Source organism: Phalacrocorax carbo, chromosome 4 (assembly GCF_963921805.1).
Source record: "Phalacrocorax carbo chromosome 4, bPhaCar2.1, whole genome shotgun sequence".
Classification (NCBI taxonomy): domain Eukaryota; kingdom Metazoa; phylum Chordata; class Aves; order Suliformes; family Phalacrocoracidae; genus Phalacrocorax; species Phalacrocorax carbo.
In genome coordinates, this window is record NC_087516.1 from 3,095,051 (window position 1) to 3,113,327 (window position 18,277).

Genomic DNA, 18,277 nt, shown 5'->3' on the forward strand with positions numbered 1-18,277 from the left:
GATGGTTTGGAGTTTCTTCCCAGCACTGCTTGCTCAAAGCTTGTCTGAATATCAGAAAAGACAGCCAGGACAAGTTCTTCAGAACTTCTGTTGTCACAGATGGAAGTAACACTACTGCTTAACTCTTCACCATCCCCAAAACCCACTGATGTGGCAGTGAGTCAGAAAAGCAAAGCATCAACAAGCTCATCACCTCAGCCTGAGTCTTCTTTGCCCACGTGTGAATGTTACGCAGCTACTTTGTTTGGTTTGTGGATGTGCCTCCAGATATTTAGGGAGTGTCTGACCCATACAGACACTTGGGCTGCTCTTGTAGCATAGAGAATTCTTTGAAAATTAAAAGTCAACGACCTGCACAAATGTCCTAGCATGATGTGCTGCAGTTGAGCATCATGAAAAAAAAGTGTTTGGAGTTGTTAGTCTCCAGCTGAAAATGTGGAAGTGAAGTAGAACAGAATGTCTGATATGTCTGATTTATGTGCAAACTTGAGTCGAGACGTTGCACTATTAAAATATTCCCTCTGATCTTTTTGTGCCAACTGCAATCAGATATGCTATCAAGAACGAATGTGTGTGACCTTTTCCAGGGAAACCACCATGTCTCAGAGGCTTTTTTGCTAATGTAGTGTGTGGGAGGGTTCTCTCCTTGCATAACATACATTAGCATTCTTCACGTTGTAGCTGGAGTGACACTGAATTAGGGGAGAGAAGACAAGCGCACATTCAGTTACACTAATTTGATTTTCTTTGACCACTTGATTTCCTCTTATCTTTATTCTATCGCTTTACTTAGTGTTGCATAAATCTGTAATATAAGTGGGTCATCTCTTTACTAATATGAGTTTCTTCTAAACTTCTTGTTTTTTCCACTAGGGTGTCTTTAAGGAATGCAAAATATTCTTTGGAGTTCTTCATAGTGTTTTTCATAATGTCTTGTTACAGGGCTGAGCTTATGCTGACCAGTTATCAGGGTATGGGTTTTTAGAGATGGAAAAACTAGGACTTGACACCCTGTTTGTGGTACCATCACAGAATAAAAATGCTGTTGTCTATAGCAGCCAAATGGAGAATGTGCTCTTTGGTGTCTTACCAAATGCAGTGATTTCTTCGTGTAGGAAAAAAAACAGGGAAAGATGACGCTTGCCTGAAAACACACTGATGTGCTTTGGTAAACAAAAATCACAGCAAGCTTATGGAACAGTCCAAGGAATACTGGGCTGGTTGGCAGTGTGAAGAATAACCTAGGATAGGGCACCTAGATCTTCGTATGTTGAGCTAGACGAGCTTGGTGGAGCCTACCCATTGGTCAAAGCAGCTGTATATCACACACAGTGCTGCAAGACTGCTGGGAGCAAACAGTGCCTAACAGGGGACTAAAATGGTGCTGCTGTTAAACATATGGCCTTTGCATGTAGAAATCCCTCTGAAAAGGCCAGGCAGGACAATCACGTTATAACCCTGGGGATGCTAGGGATGCCCTTTGCTCTGAAAAGCAGCACATGAGCAGGGGCTGTGCTTTCAAAGTGTGAGCCAACATAGGAAGTGTGTTTACAATCCCACCCTTCCTGCCAGCACCTTCCAGCTTCAGAGGCATTGCAATGTAGACATCTAGTTGATCTAGTCACGCCATGGCCCCCTCAATCAATAGAGGGGAGCACTTCCAGTGAGATGAGTCTTTTTGTTCCAAAACCGAACCCCACCCAAGATTTCTGCTGCCCAAACAATGGCATCGTCTGCTCTTTGAGAGAGATGTTAGGCATAGATCTTCATGTGCTGGGTCATGTCTACTAGTTCTATCCACCTCATGTCCTAAAACACCTCGGATGGCTCCAAGTCACTGGTTAGGTATTGAACGGAGCTTCTTTGGATGGCATTAAAACACCTAAACGGTGCTCCCTTTCCAGTTGATGGTGCCTGGATTGCAATCCAGCCGATCCCTTGTGTCGCGTCAGGGTGACAACTGCTGCCTGCTCTGATGCCCAGGCAGAAACACAGCTACAGACCTCTAAGTTAGGTATCAAAGTCTGAGCGCTGAATCCTTCCCCAGCCTTTTTCTAATAGCATCTGAGCAGTTGGTACCAGATGGGTGTATTCAGGAAAGGGACAGACCTTGCAAAAAACAGCAAGGTTAAACTGGATGCGAGTTCAGTGTCAGCAGTGGGAATGGGAAGTGGTCAGCTTCCTCGGTGTGGGGGCTGCCAGCTTCCCCTCCCCTAACAAACAAAATGAGGAGGCTCCCCCGCGTTCACCAAAGTTTAGAGAATATCTCCTCGACTGACTGCTAAGGAGGAGCTGAAGCTTGATGATTTCATGTCCCATTTTCTTACCAATTACATAATTAGGGGATTACTGCAGCATACTGAGCATATGTTTTGCCTGGGGGGAAGGAGGGAGATGAGGGTTAAAAACAAGACAGGTGGGAAACTTCGGTGTCAGTAGTTTGGCAGCCCATGCCCAGGTTTCTGACCGCTCCCCATGCGGACTTTGCTAGCAGATATACGTGTTTTTGAGTGGACTCTGCAATAAATGTAGTGGCAAAACGCTGATGAAGTTTTCACGGGCTGTTATTGTAGCGGGTTGCCTTTCTGCTTAGCGTTGTTCTTTCCAGGAGACGGCTGCTTTGGGAGCAAACGATCAAGTTTCATTACCTTTCATGTTCACGTAACGCAGGCTGTAAAGCAGGAGGAGTGTGAAATCGCTCCGTGCGTGGAAGCGCGCTTTGGTGTTTAGCGTTCCAGCTCGGGTTCGGCGAGAGCAGCTGGTTTGCGCGAGGTGTAACCGCTGTCAACAAAAACACCTTGTTTCAGGTTGGTGAAGGGAACAGCCTATCACTGGGACCTCCTTCTCGTTGCGCTGATCAACACGGGGCTGTCGGTCTTCGGCCTCCCATGGATCCACGCTGCCTTCCCTCACTCCCCAATGCACGTCCGCGCCCTGGCCTATGTGGAGGAGAGGGTTGAAAACGGACACATCTATGAGACGTAAGTAGGAACCGCAGAACCGTCTTGGATTTTTTTTTTTTGTTTCACTTGTGGTTTCCTAATCCTTTGGGTACAGTGGGTTCTGTGGTGGGGGAGTTATCTTGCAGGTCTTCAAGATGACAGCTATGAAGGTGGAGGGGAGGTGCACCAAATGAAGCCACCTCAGCCAGCGTGGCCCGTGACCCTGCTTCATCCCCCTTCACCAAAGCACTTCTTTTAAGACAGACCCAAATTTATGCTCTTGTCAGGGGCTGGCGGCAGCCTGCAGGGATTCCACCCACTCCGGTGCAAATTGTCCTCTGGAAGAGTCAGCCAAGGCCTTCTCAGGTTTATCCTTGTGGAAAGCTGAGGAGATGTTTTGTCCAGATCTTTCCAGATGCCTTCACCAGAAAGAATCCAGTCTGATTCATTGCCTGAAACCTGTCTAGTGGTTATTACAAAGGGTAGGAAAAATGCAGCATTATCTCAGAGCTCCCATAGCATCTTCTGCCACGTTTCGGGAAGGCGAGATGCCTGTTAAATTATCCCTATTTCAGCAAAAGCAACTGTGAAGCCATGCCTGGGTTATGGCTTTCTATTTCAGACCAGTTTTTTGCAGTTCTGAGTTGTCCAATGCACTCGTATCAGAGACCTATTTAAAAAAAAAAAAAACACAAAACAAAAACCCAACCCAAAACCAAACCACACCTAATTTCTCATGAAACCTGCTCCAGAATAGAGATCATACAATCATAGAATCGTTAAGGTTGGAAAAGACCCTTAAGATTGAGTCCAACCGCTAACCTATCACTACCAAGCCCACCACTAAACCATATCCTCAAGCACCACATCTACCCTTCTTCTAAACACCTCCAGGGATGGAGACTCGAAATTGTCTGGTCTGTTTGAGCTCAGTATGTTACAGTTGAGTGCTTTTACCTCAGAAGTGGGTAATTACCACTCACATGCCATTAGTTTTAATTATCCTGTCTCGGCGTCCATTTTCAGAGTTGCCACTTATCAGAAGTGAGGCTAAGCGGTCATTTACTTTGGGGGATGGCGTTGGGTCTGCCTTTTAATTTCAGTCTTACCTTCATGCTGTTCTTGGTGTTGGGTGGGCCAGCCCAACCTGGCACAGCTGCTTTTTGGGCCAGTGATGGACAGACTTCACCTTCCACACCTGGAAACTGCTGAGTCCTGCTGCTCCTTGCAACGCTTGTACAGAAATTTGCTGGGAAATTATTCCCTTGGGCTCCTATTCCCATTAGTGTGTGTTGGTATTAGTTGTTGCCGCAACTGTATCTGTCTTGAACAAATGCTAAACCCTATTTTAAAAGAGGCAGCTTTGTAATTTGAATTCTGTAGGGCTTTAATCCATGCTCTTGCTCCTGGTGTCTGTGATCTGCTCTGGGATACCTTTGCTTTCTGTTTCTTTGTGAGATGTAGAATTTACACTTTGAAACCCATGTGCTCAAGCCTCCCTGTGTCTTTGGCTGTCATTTTTAATACCTGGTGGGTCTTTTCCTGTTTTGCCACCCACTGTCTTTATTCTGCACTCTGGCTTCACCCTGACAAAGTCCGGTTCCCTTCCTAAATTAAGGACTACCTTCTGCCCTTGTCCTCTGCTCCTTCACCCAGCTGCTTGAAAGACCATGGGAGGGCCCTCTTCTGCTGGAGGCAAACTGGTACATCAATGAGCGCTGTGAACTGGATATTGGGAGTGAAGAAGGGAACTAGGATTTCCTGGTTATTTTTATTTCCATTGAGACTTGAAGCTTCTTGCTTTCTGTAAAGCATTGATCTATAAACAGGAGGCTCTGAGCAATGTTGTCTTTTTTTATTACTCCTCTCTCTCTCAGCCAGCTCTGCTGAAGAAGAGACATACTGAAACTCAATTAGAAAATCAGGGGTTCTTTCACCACTGGCTCTCTTGGCAGGCTCCTTTCCTGCACTCGAATCAAAGTTCTCAGTGTGGATGATTATATAAACAAGAATAAAGACCTGTCACAATGAAAGCAAAACTTTCTTCTCCCCTGTAGAGTAACCGCTTGAGTGGCATGTGGCAATCTGCAAACAGGCTCTCATTGCTCATGTGGAGGAGGTCGGGAATGGCTAATCCCATGCTAGCTGTATTTAGAGGATTCTGGGGAAATGAGCCTGGATTATGCTCTTTAATCACCATTAATTACTGCACTTCCACTGCAGCACAGGCTTTCTGGAGCTGCTTCCTCAAGGGCCAGAACAGATTCTGAACACATGCAAACTAATGGATTTCTTCTATTGACTTAATGTGATTGTTCTTGCCATGCTTACCCTGGAAGTAAGGAAGGCGCTAAAAATAGGCAAAAGACCAATTTGAGGCTGGGAACTTCAATTTTGAAGGTATTAAGTTTGGGCAATATTGAGCAATTTTAACTATGTACTGATAAGAAATTCCAAACTACTTTAGGTGGCCTTAGCAGGAGCTGAAGACAGTAGTTGCAGTGTATCTTGTATGTGATCAAAGACTCTTCAGTGCTGCGATTGCTGCATCCCCAAGAGATGACAGGCAGAAAATTTCATGAACTTCAAAGATCCATTACCAAAGGGCTGGTAGTCTGAGCTGGTTTTGTCCATGCAGACTTGCATCTGATTGAAATGCAGTGGTTTCATATCTAATTTTGATTCTGAGCTCTTTGGCTTGCACAGCTTCACTTGCAAGGTACCTAGCAGACCTGCGTGTGCTCAGACTGGTGCCTGCCGGTCACGAGCATCCCCAGCAGTGGCTTAGATCTTTGCCTGAAATAGCAGAAATGCTTCCTCCGTAGCTTGCCCAATGGTGAAGCCAGGGGAACTCTTGCTGTACCTGGATGAGACTAAATCAGTTCGTGCGTCCTGTCACTCCTGCTTTACTGGGCTGCCTGAGAGGCTCGTGGTCGTTCTGGTAGCTCTGAAGTAGTCTGACCGCTCTTAACAGGACTGACAAATTATGCTGAATTAGCTGTCACAGTTGCACTTTAAGCTTGTTTGGCTCTGTCATCTCCAAGACTTCTGTTCTGTGGTGATCCAGACCTGGAGGCAGCGAAAAGGTTGCCAAACTATATCCACCTCAGTGATGCCCCAGTTCTTCCAGAGCTGGCAAGAGCAGGCTTCAGATAACAGTGAAGTGCTCTACTCTCCCTTGGCTTCTCCAGGCATTGGCAAGGACCTCTTGGCATCGGAGACTTGCAAAAAGGGTCTGAACAAAATCTGTTTGGAAGGAGGAAAGCTGTGGTTTCTGCTGTTCAAGCCCAGCCAGAGGGAGGGGTGAGGTTACTTAGAGGTTAGCACCTCCTGCAGCTCTTCTGTGCATCCTCTCTTGGTAATTCTAAATAATATGTATGATCTGCCCCGTTACTCACCAAGGAATTCAAGTGTTGTCCTCAGGACTCTGTGTACTGTTTGTTATCTGTTGTTCCTTAGGTCTCACGACCGCTCGTGTTAATTCTGCCATGTTACCCAAATCCTGAGAGCAAGTCACAGGCTGTTATCCTTTCCCTCTTCTCTCTAAACAGGGGTGTGAAAGGCTTCTTCATCCCCACAGCTTCATTATGCTCTTGAATGCATAAACAGACTTGAAGTTCAACCTGACCTTACTTATAAACAAGACTTTCAAAAACTTAATATTGAAATAATTCACTGGGAAGCAATCTTCTTTAGGGCAGAAGAGATTACGAAGTCCCAGCAGTGCATATGTAAGAGGGAAATGTGTTTTGATAGATCTCGTGGCTGGCTCTTGCGTTAACCTGCAGAGTATTTTGTGTACGAGGTTAACTTGGAATATGAGGTCTCACATCTGGGGAATGAGGCCACTAGATGACACCAAAACAGCCTATGGACAGGAATTTCCCCTTATAACAGGGGGATTTACTTGCTAGCTTATCCGCTGAACTGGTGGACTGATCTCTTCAAATTCTGTCAAGAATCCCTCTTTTCTCTATAAGGAGTCCTGAAAAATGAGGGTTTTCATTCCTCTTATTGTTTCTGGTAACTTTTTTCCTTTCAAACTAGGAGGAGATGCTAGCAGGTTTAGTTGCAGTAAAAAAAAAAAATCAAAGCCACCTCCTCTCAGCTCCCCAGGTATGGTCTGAAAGTTGCCGCATGCTTCCCGTCAGTCTTCCCCTGCTTCCCCCCTAAAATAGCAATCTGTGGTCTGTCAGCTCTGGAAAATTTGCATTAATTAATTACATGTTTTGCATGGTAATAAGCAATTTGCAGCACAACTGCTATTATCCACAGCAGAATTAAATTTCTAGCTCCCTGCGTAGTGCACTCAGCTTTCCCTTCCATATAAACAAGGAGATCCTCATATACATCAAAAATGCTGACTCGCAGTCAAGAGTGCAGACTTTTTTTTCACAATAGCTTCATTAGTTCCCATAGAAGCCAATGGGTTTTCTTTTGGATGAAAGCCAGTTGCATATGCACTGGGTAAATCGAGGAAAGGATTACTGCCCAGAAGGAGGATTCTAGCCTAGGGTTGTGGTGTTTTTCTTTTTTTTTATTGCAATGTGCTAAACAGAATTAGTTTAGAGGGCAATTTAGTTCAGGGTAGGATCTGTGGAGCTTTGCAGAAGGGGAATTTGGCATTTTTCCAGCTGCTCTGTTTGAGCTGTGGATTGAGTGCCTGGCCTGGATCCAGCAGAGCTCTGCCTTCTCAGTGTCAGCACGGGGCCAGAAGTGCTGATATCAGTGCAGTGGAGATGAGTTTCCCTTTCCCGAGCGGCACGTGTCCTGCAGCTACGCAGAGAAGTGAGCCCCAGCAATAAGCATACACGGATACTGGGATATTATCCTACTCCCCTAATCCCTGTTTTCTTACTTTCAGGATTGTGAGCGTGAAGGAGACCCGGCTGACGTGTCTAGTGGCAAACTTCTTGGTTGGCCTCTCGCTCCTGCTCCTTCCTTTCCCTCTCCAGTGGATCCCAAAGCCGGTCCTCTATGGCCTCTTCCTCTACATCGCGTTGACCTCCATTGATGGGAACCAGCTCTTTGAAAGGGTTGCTCTCCTGCTCAAAGAACAGGTACGCAGACTGGGGCACCAGCCTGGTGGAACAGAGAGGGAAATTGTGTTTACAGCCTTAGCACCAAACTGTGCTGGGAGCTAACACGGGAAGCTGCCGGTGCTGGGAATGGGGCTACCCCCAAAACTCGAGTTCTCAGGAGGCTGGTTTCCAGCTCCACCCTGCGCTTTGCATATCTCTTTCACCTTTCTCTGCAAAGAGGGAGTGAAACTTGATGTCACTGGTTTAGCATGGCTGCCACTGCAGCAATGGCAAGAGAGGTCTCCTTCAGTTAAAGCAGACAAATGAGTGGGAGAATAATGCAGTGTCAAACAACAAAAGGGGTATCGTTGTTGTCGGGTTAAAAGAAATGCGGTAGCTGAATTGTTCACAGAATTGCGCTGCACCTTGTCTGTCTTTCAAATTCTGCATAAATTGCTCTCTGCATTTCCCTGCCACAAAAGCATTTGAGCTTTCTTGTTCAGAGCGGTGTCTCGGATATAGTCCGTCTCTTTTCAGACTGCTAAGAATTGCCCTGTCTCCAGAAAGCAAAAATGAGTGCATGAATGGAGCCAGGAGAGCTGCTACCAGCGAAGACAACCCCCTGAGCTGTGTAGACTGCAAACCAAAAATACATTTGAACAGCACCTTTTAAAAAAAAAAAACAGTTGCACAAACTGTTGCTCACAGAACATAGTGTTTGTAACTCTGAAAAAACCCACTGTGATGTCTGTCAGCCGCAGAGTACGTGCATTTTAAAATAATAAAATATATTTAAAAGCACATGCGTAATGTCAGTAAATGGTGATCTTTGATTTCCCCAACAAGGCTTCAGAACAGGTAGTTTTTTTCCTGTATTTTACACTCTCGTTCTTGATGAGGGTAGGATTTTAAACTCAAAACTAAATTACTTGCATTATTGAAACCCTTCTGATGTGGGATGAAACCAAATCTGGAAGATCTGTTTTCGAGCCATCTCTATTACAAGTGCTAAGAAGGTGTTAGCTTGCGGCGTAGGCAGTAACAGCAACAAGCCGTCTCCAGTTCACCTCTCCTGTAACATGGGTCAAGGGCTTAATAAGCCCAGTATTTGGCTCTGCTTCTCTGCTAGTCTATCTCGATCTTTAATATTGCATCCCAGAGGTTAAAACTGAAATCCGGGTAAAGATTACATTTGTCATGTCAATTTTTGAATGAGGACTGAATAGTTACTGATGTACGTGGAATATTACTTCTGGGTTTAGTACAAATTATGTGTGGAATTTTCCAAGCTTTGGTTTGGAGAATTAAAAAGTATTCTCAAATATGGAGATCTCCTTTTTCTGAAACCTTTTAATGAGTCATGGCACAATCTGAAATCCATTGAGTCTGCATCGGTGCCAGCAGACAGTCGCTCATACTCTTCATTGATGTATAGACAGTGAGTCAAAGCTTGTGCTCAGACATGAGCAAGTAACTGTCAAATGAAACCAAGAGTGATATTTAGCCTATTAATGTCACTTTTTTTCCCTTTTTGCTCAAAAAATGAATAGCTTATATGAGTTGAGAAAATCACCGCAGTCTGAGTACAGCCTCTTCCTGCACTTCGCCAGTTTAATCTCTTGGTCTTCCCCTACTCGGGTTAAGCCAAGAGATGGGACCACCCCACCGGGGGCAAGCACAGAGTCTGACCAACGGAGAACAGAAAGCTATAAAATAACGAGGAGCTGGGTGTCAGGTGGAAAAACAATCCAGCAGTAACAATACCCAAATGCATCTGCTTACCATCACCCCCCTGCACACCCCCACAGGCACTTCACATGTTGCTGCAAAGCCCTGATAATCCTACTCAGGGGAATCTCATTACTGTACTTATCAAGATATTTTATTGCACTCCAGATGCTCCCAAAGGCAATCTTAGCTGTGCGGTGCATCTTTTCCTCTTCAGGTTTCTAGTGCCCAGTCATCTTCTGTGCGTTGCTGCCAAGGCTGTGGTTTAAGGCACTTGCTTTAACCCTACAAATCCTGTGTTCAGCTGTTGAACCCGTTAAAGACTGATGTTGATGCACTCTGTGTTCAAAAAGCCCGTGCCAAGTTCTGCAGTCACAAGTCCAGGTTGCTGCAGTCTAACGTGTAATTCTTCTCTTCCCAGACCGCTTATCCTCCGACACATTACATCCGCAGAGTGCCCCAGAGGAAGATCCACTATTTCACAGGCCTGCAGGTCCTGCAGCTCCTCATCCTCTGTGGTTTTGGCATGTCACCGTTGCCCTACATGAAGATGATCTTCCCACTCATCATGATAGGGATGATCCCAATCAGGTATGAGGCTTGACTGCTTCCCCCCCCCCCCGTGTCTGATGCCTTCTTGTCTTCAGGCTTGGGCTGCAGGAACTCTGAGTGGTCTAGAAGGGCAGCCTATACTTTCCTGAGTAGCCAGATCATGGAAGTGGGTGATGGTGACCTCTTCTTCACCAGCTGCTCAGGCTTGAGAAGGAATAGCGCTGAAAGCCAGTGATTTTGCTGATGCTGGGTATTGTGCAAAGGGTTCTGGGCTGGCAGGTACTCCTCCTCCAGCTAGCAGAGAGGCAAATAAGTCTCCTTTTTCAGTGCCTGTGTGATGTCTGAGCCTTCCCTCTAGGCATTTGATAATGTTACTTACTGCTTTGCAATTTGATTTCCTAAGGCCTGTGCCCAGAGCAGAGCTAGAAACTTTTCCTAAGAGGAATCCTTATCTCTTATCCAGTGCTGTGGTGATGTTACAGACTTCCTGCACTGCTGAAAGTGATTGCTGATGATTGGTTAGGTCAAACTGTCCATGTTTAGTCTTAAAAATGTATCTTTAAAACTGGGAGGACCACACAATATCTTGCAGCCTTGAGAGAGAATCACTGAGAAATTTAATTTCTTCCTTAATGTTCATTAACAGTGACTGCCCTTCATTCTCCAGTTAAATCATTCATGGTCTCCATCCCTTGGATGTAATGAGAAGTCATAAATAAGACCTTGGAAGGAACAGATCTGTTTCCAGTCCACTTGATTATTTTTAGGCCAGCATGGCATCCAGTGATACCTGGTTGTCTTTGAGCTTCTAGTGTCAGAGATTTTCTCTCTTATCTCAAAGTTCAGGGCTCACAATGTGATATTGTGCCAAGGCAGCTGTTGTGGTGTTTTCCTTGTGTGAAAAAGAAGGGTCCAGTTCTTCCTAAAACAAAAACAAATGTCAGAACTACCATGGCTTTCAATGGGATCAGGTTAGAGCTATTTGGGCTGGATTTTTAAAGATAAACAATCTTGGAAAACAGTGAAATTATTGTTCCTACTGTAAGTCTCCCACCCACCCTTCACAAAGGCGTCACTTTGGATGACTGGTTAAGTGGCTGGTAGATACTTCAGCTGTGCGCAGTGCTGGATGAGTGACTCCCGTGGGAATTGCAAGTCTCTGTACAGAACAGCTCAGTACAGAAAAGAAAACGTGGGACACTCTTCACCAAACATTAAAGTATTGGACGTGGTGTAATAAGCTAAATTAGTGCAGAGAAAGTGCTGTGTCAAAGAACCTCACTTTGTAATAAGAGCTAGATAATTCAGTGATGCAAATATATCTTCTTTTGAGTAAACAAGATACTGTCATCTTATACTAGCTCTGATGCGAACTTGCTTCTCTTTCCAGAGCAGCTTTTTCTCGTAGCCGTATAATCAGCCCTGCTGCTAAGGGGAACGTGGTGCTACTTGGCACAATGCAGAAATTCACTGTTGGCTTTCCTTTCTCTGCTTTCTTTTGCCTTTGTGTAGTTTCTGTGGGCTCCAGCCGAGAAGGCAGCACCATGATGAGCACCAGGCAGCTCTGTAGGCAACCATGAGTTTTTCACAAAGATTTGGCACTCTAAATAGATGAGACAGAGTAGAAGAAATCTTTCTCTTTATTTTTTTTTAAGGAGTGAAGGGAGGAAGAGGAGATGAGAGAGTAGCCAGGGGTCAAAGCCAAGAATCAAACCCAGATGAGTGAGTCATGGCTCAGTGTCCCATCCAGAAAACCAGCCATGTCGCTTGTCTCTTAAAGCCACATTTCCATCTGTCCGACAGCATTAAACACGATTTGCATTGTCAGTGGAGAGGGACCACCTTTTTCCTCTGGTGTATTGTTAATGTGAAAGATAATAGATTTCAATGGCTTCTCATTGTTGCAGCTGAGAACAGCCTGTAGGGAGAAAACATGATCTCTTTGGGTATCCCCAGTTCCCGGCTTTGATTCAAAACCTTGGGATGACTAGTTTTTGGTTATGCTCTAATCCCTGCCCTGAGGACTACTGAGGTTAAGGTTGCTCAGAGAGGAAGAATCTTCTTTCCAAGTCCTCTGTGATGCTTATCTGTGCTCTCAGCTCTCAAGCGTTTTATTTCATGACAGGTTTATTTAAGCAGATCCTGGCACTTCTCAGTAGTAAGTGCTGTTTGGGATCTCTTGCATAGCTATTGAAAAGGCCTTTCTAGGTCTTAAACTGGCTTTCTTGTGCTTTGTGCCATATTTTAACAGCTGAAGAATAGCTTCCTTGTTAAGCAACGAAAGTGTCAAACTAAATATGCAGTAGGATTTAATGAGAGCAAATTCATACTGTATTGTTACAGTGCCTTGCCTTTCTCACCCAAATAGGTTAATTTCATTAGTATGTTCTTGCAAACAAACAAAAAAACCCCAAACCACAACTAAAAGTAATCTGTCTCCATGATCTGATAGAGAATCCAGGCACCAGGTAGCGATGGAGTCTCACTAGCAGCTGGAGGAATGAATGTCACAGCCCTTCTTAGCCTCTTGCCATGGTCTCAAGTCTTGCTGATAGACCGAGTGCTTCTCTAAAGACCAAAGCTTCTGGGTTGCCTATTAAAGCATCTTGGTGGGAGAGCTGAAAGATGAGAACTGAAGAAGTTGCAAGGTGAATAACCCTCATGCAGGTCTTCAAGTGAGTCGTGTAAATTTAGAGGAAGGTTTCTCCCGTGAGCGCTCAGCATCTGGTGTTGGGGGTGTTTTAAGGAGTGTAAGGTTGCATCAGGTGGGGTTTGTGTGTTGGGAAACTATAGGGAAAGTGGTGAAGAAAGTAGAAACTAGAAGTAAATGGTGATTCTTGACAAAGTAACCTATCCACTAGCAAACCAGAGGCAGTAGGAAGCTATTGCCTGCCTCCCCAGCACAAACCAGGGGCGTAGCTGTGGTGAGGTGAGATGGTATATTTTTGGCACCTTTAAGACTTTGTGGTGGCAGAGAGCTCCAGGAAAGAGATTTTTTTCTCCTCGAGGATTATCTCTTTCCTCTTCAACTGAAATGAGGAGGCTGCTTCTAGGAGAAGCTCTACACTATTATTCTTAAATGCTGTATTTTCTTGCAGAATTGGTTGTTAGCTTAATTACTTGCAGAATTACTTTCCCCCACTTCATCTCCCCTTTAGCTGGATGAATCTGTTGTATTCACGGCCCTGGACAAGCTCAACTGAGAGTCTTGGGACAGACAATGTTACATGATGATAAACAGGAACTAATGTTACCTCTGCTTCAATCTTAGGTATAACCTGCTCCCTAGGATCATCGAAGCCAAGTACTTGGATGCGATGGATGCAGAACATTAAACGGGGTCCTCTGCACGGGGAGCAGTGAGGACAGCTCTTGGACTTGAAAGGCAGCTTTGCCGAGGCGTAGAACAATCTATCTGCAGTTCTTTCTTTCACCACTTTCTTTCTGCTCTAATATGGCGTTGGTAATGCGCACATATCAAAGACCAACTGAGCATAGAAGTGTCAGACCAAAACAGCCTTGGACTTGGGAGGTCGCTGCTCTCTGGAGCTGTGAGGCAAGCAAGCTTTATGGAAATGCTACTTTCCACATTCCAAAACTGGAAACCCCAAAGATCAGCATGCCCGTACAGTTGGAGCACGCGTTCTCAGAGTTGCCGTGTGTTTCCTTGTTTGAGGGGTGGGGGGAATCTTTTTTTATGCACCGTGTCCCTTTCTTCCAAAACACTATAAGTACAGCAACTGACCCTTCTTTTACAGAACGACAGTACGGTTCTGGCCTTTGAATTCCATTTCCTGTGCATCCGGTATTCCCAAATTGGTATTCTGGGTAGGATGGCCTCATGCTAAACCATCGATGTCAGGAAAGATAATTTCTTCAGATTAGCAAGGCTGGATACAGATATAATTTGTACTGATACAATCGATGGGTTTCGATGAATATTTAATTCCTATAAATGAGCTGGAAGTGTTCAGAGGTTGGCTCACATGTTGATATGGATGAAACAGCATCTGGGTCTAAGCTACTTGGGAATGATTTCAGATCTTTCTGCCATTACTTCTCGGTAATCAGATGACAGAAGTGTCGTTTTGCACAACTGCAACATTCTCGCTTGCACCCAGAGTCAGATGCTGAAACGTGTCAAAGGGCAGTTGTGTTAATGATTGCATATACATATGTACAGTAGTGCCTATGTGTACATATATACATATGGATTTGTGTATATATTTTGCATAGATATACAAATGGGCCTGATTCTTTCAAAATATCAAGTGTTTTGTGCAGTCAGTGTTACCTGTGATGTCTCGACCATATTCTTCTCCTCTGCTTCAGTGCTGTTTTTCTCATTTGAGATAAGGTCGCTCTTTTCCTTTTGAAGAGGCTCAGTTACTAATTTTGCTCGTGTTGCTTTATTCAAGGTGTTCCTCTTGCTTTCCTCTTCTCATGGCCTGAGACCTTCATCATTCTGACCTGATGCTCCAACATGTGAATTTTGCGTTTATTTTTAATGTACAGCATGCAGTGAGAGCTTTCCTCTTCCGCCTAATCAATATTTGTTGGTCATTTCCTTGTTTCTGTTTTGTAACTAATCTCCAGTCTTCCCCACTCCCAGACATTACATTATATTTCTGGATGAATCTAACTTCTACTGTCTTTTATATTTGATTTTGCTTGTACTATGGTCAGTTTTCATATTTGGAGTACTGTGAAACAAGCTGCCCTTTAGTTCAGTGCTTGGCCTTCGCACACTACAGATCACAAGTAAAGTGTTAAAAATGTGGGCCTCTGAAGAGAATGAGCTTCCAACACAGCAGAAATGAGGGAAGAAGGGTAATATAAAATGAAATGCAAATATATTATTAGCACAGAGAAGTGTTTCTTTCCAGTTGCTTGCCCAGTAAATGGTGCAGAGTTGTTATCAGCACATGCCCAACTGATTGGGTGTTCCTCTACATGATGAGGAAGACCGACTCTGTAATGAGGGAGGAAGGCATTGGGTAAAAAGCTTCTATGATGAAACTAAGCCAGACTCAAGCCAGTGAAGATTTGGTGTATTTGCACTAAATATCAGATGGTATTTCATCTTACTGTAGCTGCCTATGGCTTTAAAACATGTATGAAAAACTCATTATTTTCTTATGAAACCCTTCATCTTTGTATTGATACTTGATGGAGCAGTAAGTGTTCCCCAGAACGCGACCATGGCTAATATCTCCCAGAGCAAGCACAGGGAAAGCCCTCAGCTTGGCAAGCAGAACAGTGTCGCATGACCTTCATGTTGCACCAGCCAGCTCTTGTGGGACTGCCGAGAACTCTCAGGGTCAGGATGACCACCCCAGTACATCAAAGCAGGTAACGCCATGCATTTGGCTTTTAGTCTGTCTGGGGTAGCAGGGGTAACTCATGCTGTGTCTGATAGGTGGTGTGACAGCAGAAATAAATATGTGTGTGGTTTCTGACCACCTTGGTCAATATTTCTTAGCTTTTGGGTCATTTTTATGGTGAGATCACTAATAGCCGTTACCAAGGTCTACGTGTGGAAACGGGGCGGTCAGCAAACAGGATTTTGGGGCAGTGCAAAGGTGGAGGTGGTAAAAGTATGTCTGGTCTTCAGTCAACAGAAGAAGAGCAGGTGACAGCAAACAGTTCAGTAGCTGTTGTAAGACAGGGAGTGCAGAGGCCTGATGATGCTGAAATAACATGCTTTTCCCATGGATGTCAAAAGATTTAACCAAAGGTAGAATGAAAAGTGCGTTTAATCGCTTACTCAACCACAGGACATCACGTGTCCTGGGGTTGCATTTCTGGTGTCTCAGTTCTTGGCAGGAAGGAAGAAGTCACCCTGTCGGCTGGTTTAAATCATACTGTGGATGCTGTGGCTGGAGGAAGGAGAGGACGTGCCCAAGGGAATGTGGTTCTGGCCCTCTCTGAGGAGAAGCAGAGGTTGTGGGTGAAATTTCCTCTGGCACAGAGCACGGTGGGGTGAACTGGCATGCAGGTCTTGCCAGGGGAAATAGTTTTGAGATATACCCTCCATCCCCCACACTTAGAAGGACCAAAAATATTCCTATTTAAAGCCTCTTTGAAAGCATCCATTTCAGATAGTGTCAAATGTCGCTAACTGAGATCACTTAAAATCTAGATTTAAGATCGGGGTGGGTGGGTGTTAAATATCCTTCACAACTCTTGTTTATATCTTTTATTGCTGTTGCTTTAGCAGTATGGCTTCAGTGTTCGTGCTTTCTTTGTAGCATCAATAGGATTCTGTTTCGTAGGGTTTTCTTTCAACAGAAGTCAGGGGCCAAAGAATCAACTGATGGGAAATCAGCACAACTCGGGAAAAGTAGTGCTGGCTTAGACCGGTTGAACATTTGCACCCATGTCCCAATATGTGGGTGGAAGGGAGATGTGAAACTCGAGGCCTCTTGGCTTGGGTTGTAATGATCCTGCAGAGGACTTTTTTTTTTTCTCCACACAAGTACCTTTTCTTTTCTTGTTTGCTTCTGGTTTTGCTGATGTAAGTGCAGGCGTTTCCAGGAAGTAGGCTAACTAGGGAAGGAGGGTTTGTTCAGAGTTGATTGAGCACTTTAATACTTCTGTGAAGGTTGAGACAATTAGAATGTAAAAGAAGTTTTATTATAAGCTCTTTATATACGCACAATGCTATGTATAACTGTTGCCAAAGAACTGGGTTTGAAAGATGTTGAGAGCTATTAAGAGTGATGTTCACCTGGAACCACAAGGTAGTAAAAAGCTTCCGAAACAAGTGGATTCTGGAATTTACCTTTTGACAGATGCCAAAATAATCTGAAACTGGGGACGGAGTAAACTTCTACTCTCCAACTTGTCGTTTTTGATCTTTGCATTGAATGTAGGAGCTAGAAGTTAGCTTGATAATTAAAATTGGATTTATACCTGAATGGTTCTGTTGGCCTGAGACTCTTTGTTGCCTTCCAAAATACTCTTGACATGCTATGTATGGAAATCGATGCGTTTCTCCATGTAAATTAAGGAAAGCTGGTGAAATCATGGACTGCTGAACAGGCAGCGTAGCACTTTCTAGATTGCTTAGGAAGCGAATCTGACAACTTCACTAGCAACAATCCCCAAATTCTCTGGTGTCAACATTTGAAACTATTAATAAATGTTAAGCTCTGCTTGGATATGCATCAGTGCGTTGCTGCGAAAGGATGAGGATGGAGTAAACGAATTCAACTGGTGAGCTTCAGAGCTGCCATCTGGTGAAATGCTTCAAGATGAGCCCAACAACTGTGGGATGTGATACACTTCCTGATGACCTGTGTGAACCGGGATGCTCTGAAAACAAATATGGCAGATGGTCACGTTTCCACATACTGTAGGTCAAAGAATTCTCCCCAAAAGGTCCGTATCCCCAGCTGTACCGAAAGACTGAAACTGTGTGTAAACTCTTGCATATCGTATTTGGCTGCTTTAGAAACTGCTGCTGAACTGTGTTCTGTGGACACTCTCTTTGAAGAAACATGAAGTTGGCCAAAGCTCTTGGATATAGCTGGAGAACGCTTGAGGGTGGGAGGGAAGGGTTCGTTTTGTGGCATTCTCAGCAACAACAAAGGAACCCGAGACATGCCATGTCACCAAAAGCACTTACCACTTTCTGGTCTGTCTTACTAAGCACGTATCTACCCGCTCTGTTGGCGCTTGATCAAGCTTTTCTTGTTCATTGTGTTCTGTATCTGCTCTTCGTATTGTTTCTACATACCTGGAAGGTTAACGGGCAGAACCAGGGCTGGCTGAAGCTCAGCTCTTGTGTCCGTCCGTCCCGTCGTCCCCCCCCCCAAAACTTCAGTGCAATCCATTTTCTCTGTCATCTCCTGACCCAGGTCTTATCTTCCCCAGCCCTTCCCTGGAAGTTGTTTCTGGGGTCCCAACTACGGAAATGCTGCCAAAGTGCTGAGTGGGTATTTTTCTCCAGAGCAACTACAGCCTGTGTCTGCGCAGCAGCATGGCAGCAGCTGCTCCCCTGGGGCTCGCTTTGCCATAACAGGCAATTAT

At 44.7% G+C, this 18,277-nt stretch overlaps 1 protein-coding gene across 4 annotated transcripts in view; it reads left to right on the top strand.

The window, feature by feature from the left end:
* The window catches only part of SLC4A11 (solute carrier family 4 member 11), a 142,853-nt gene extending 125,690 nt beyond the window's left edge, over positions 1–17,163 (top strand). For all 4 annotated transcript variants that reach the window (XM_064448835.1, XM_064448833.1, XM_064448834.1 and 1 more), the window contains 4 exons: positions 2,808–2,981; positions 7,807–8,002; positions 10,113–10,282; positions 13,515–17,163. In XM_064448835.1, the coding sequence (XP_064304905.1) occupies positions 2,808–2,981; positions 7,807–8,002; positions 10,113–10,282; positions 13,515–13,578 (604 nt within the window). In that variant the 3' untranslated portion in view covers positions 13,579–17,163. The remainder of the gene's footprint in view (positions 1–2,807; positions 2,982–7,806; positions 8,003–10,112; positions 10,283–13,514) is intronic.
* Positions 17,164–18,277: the final 1,114 nt, after the last annotated feature.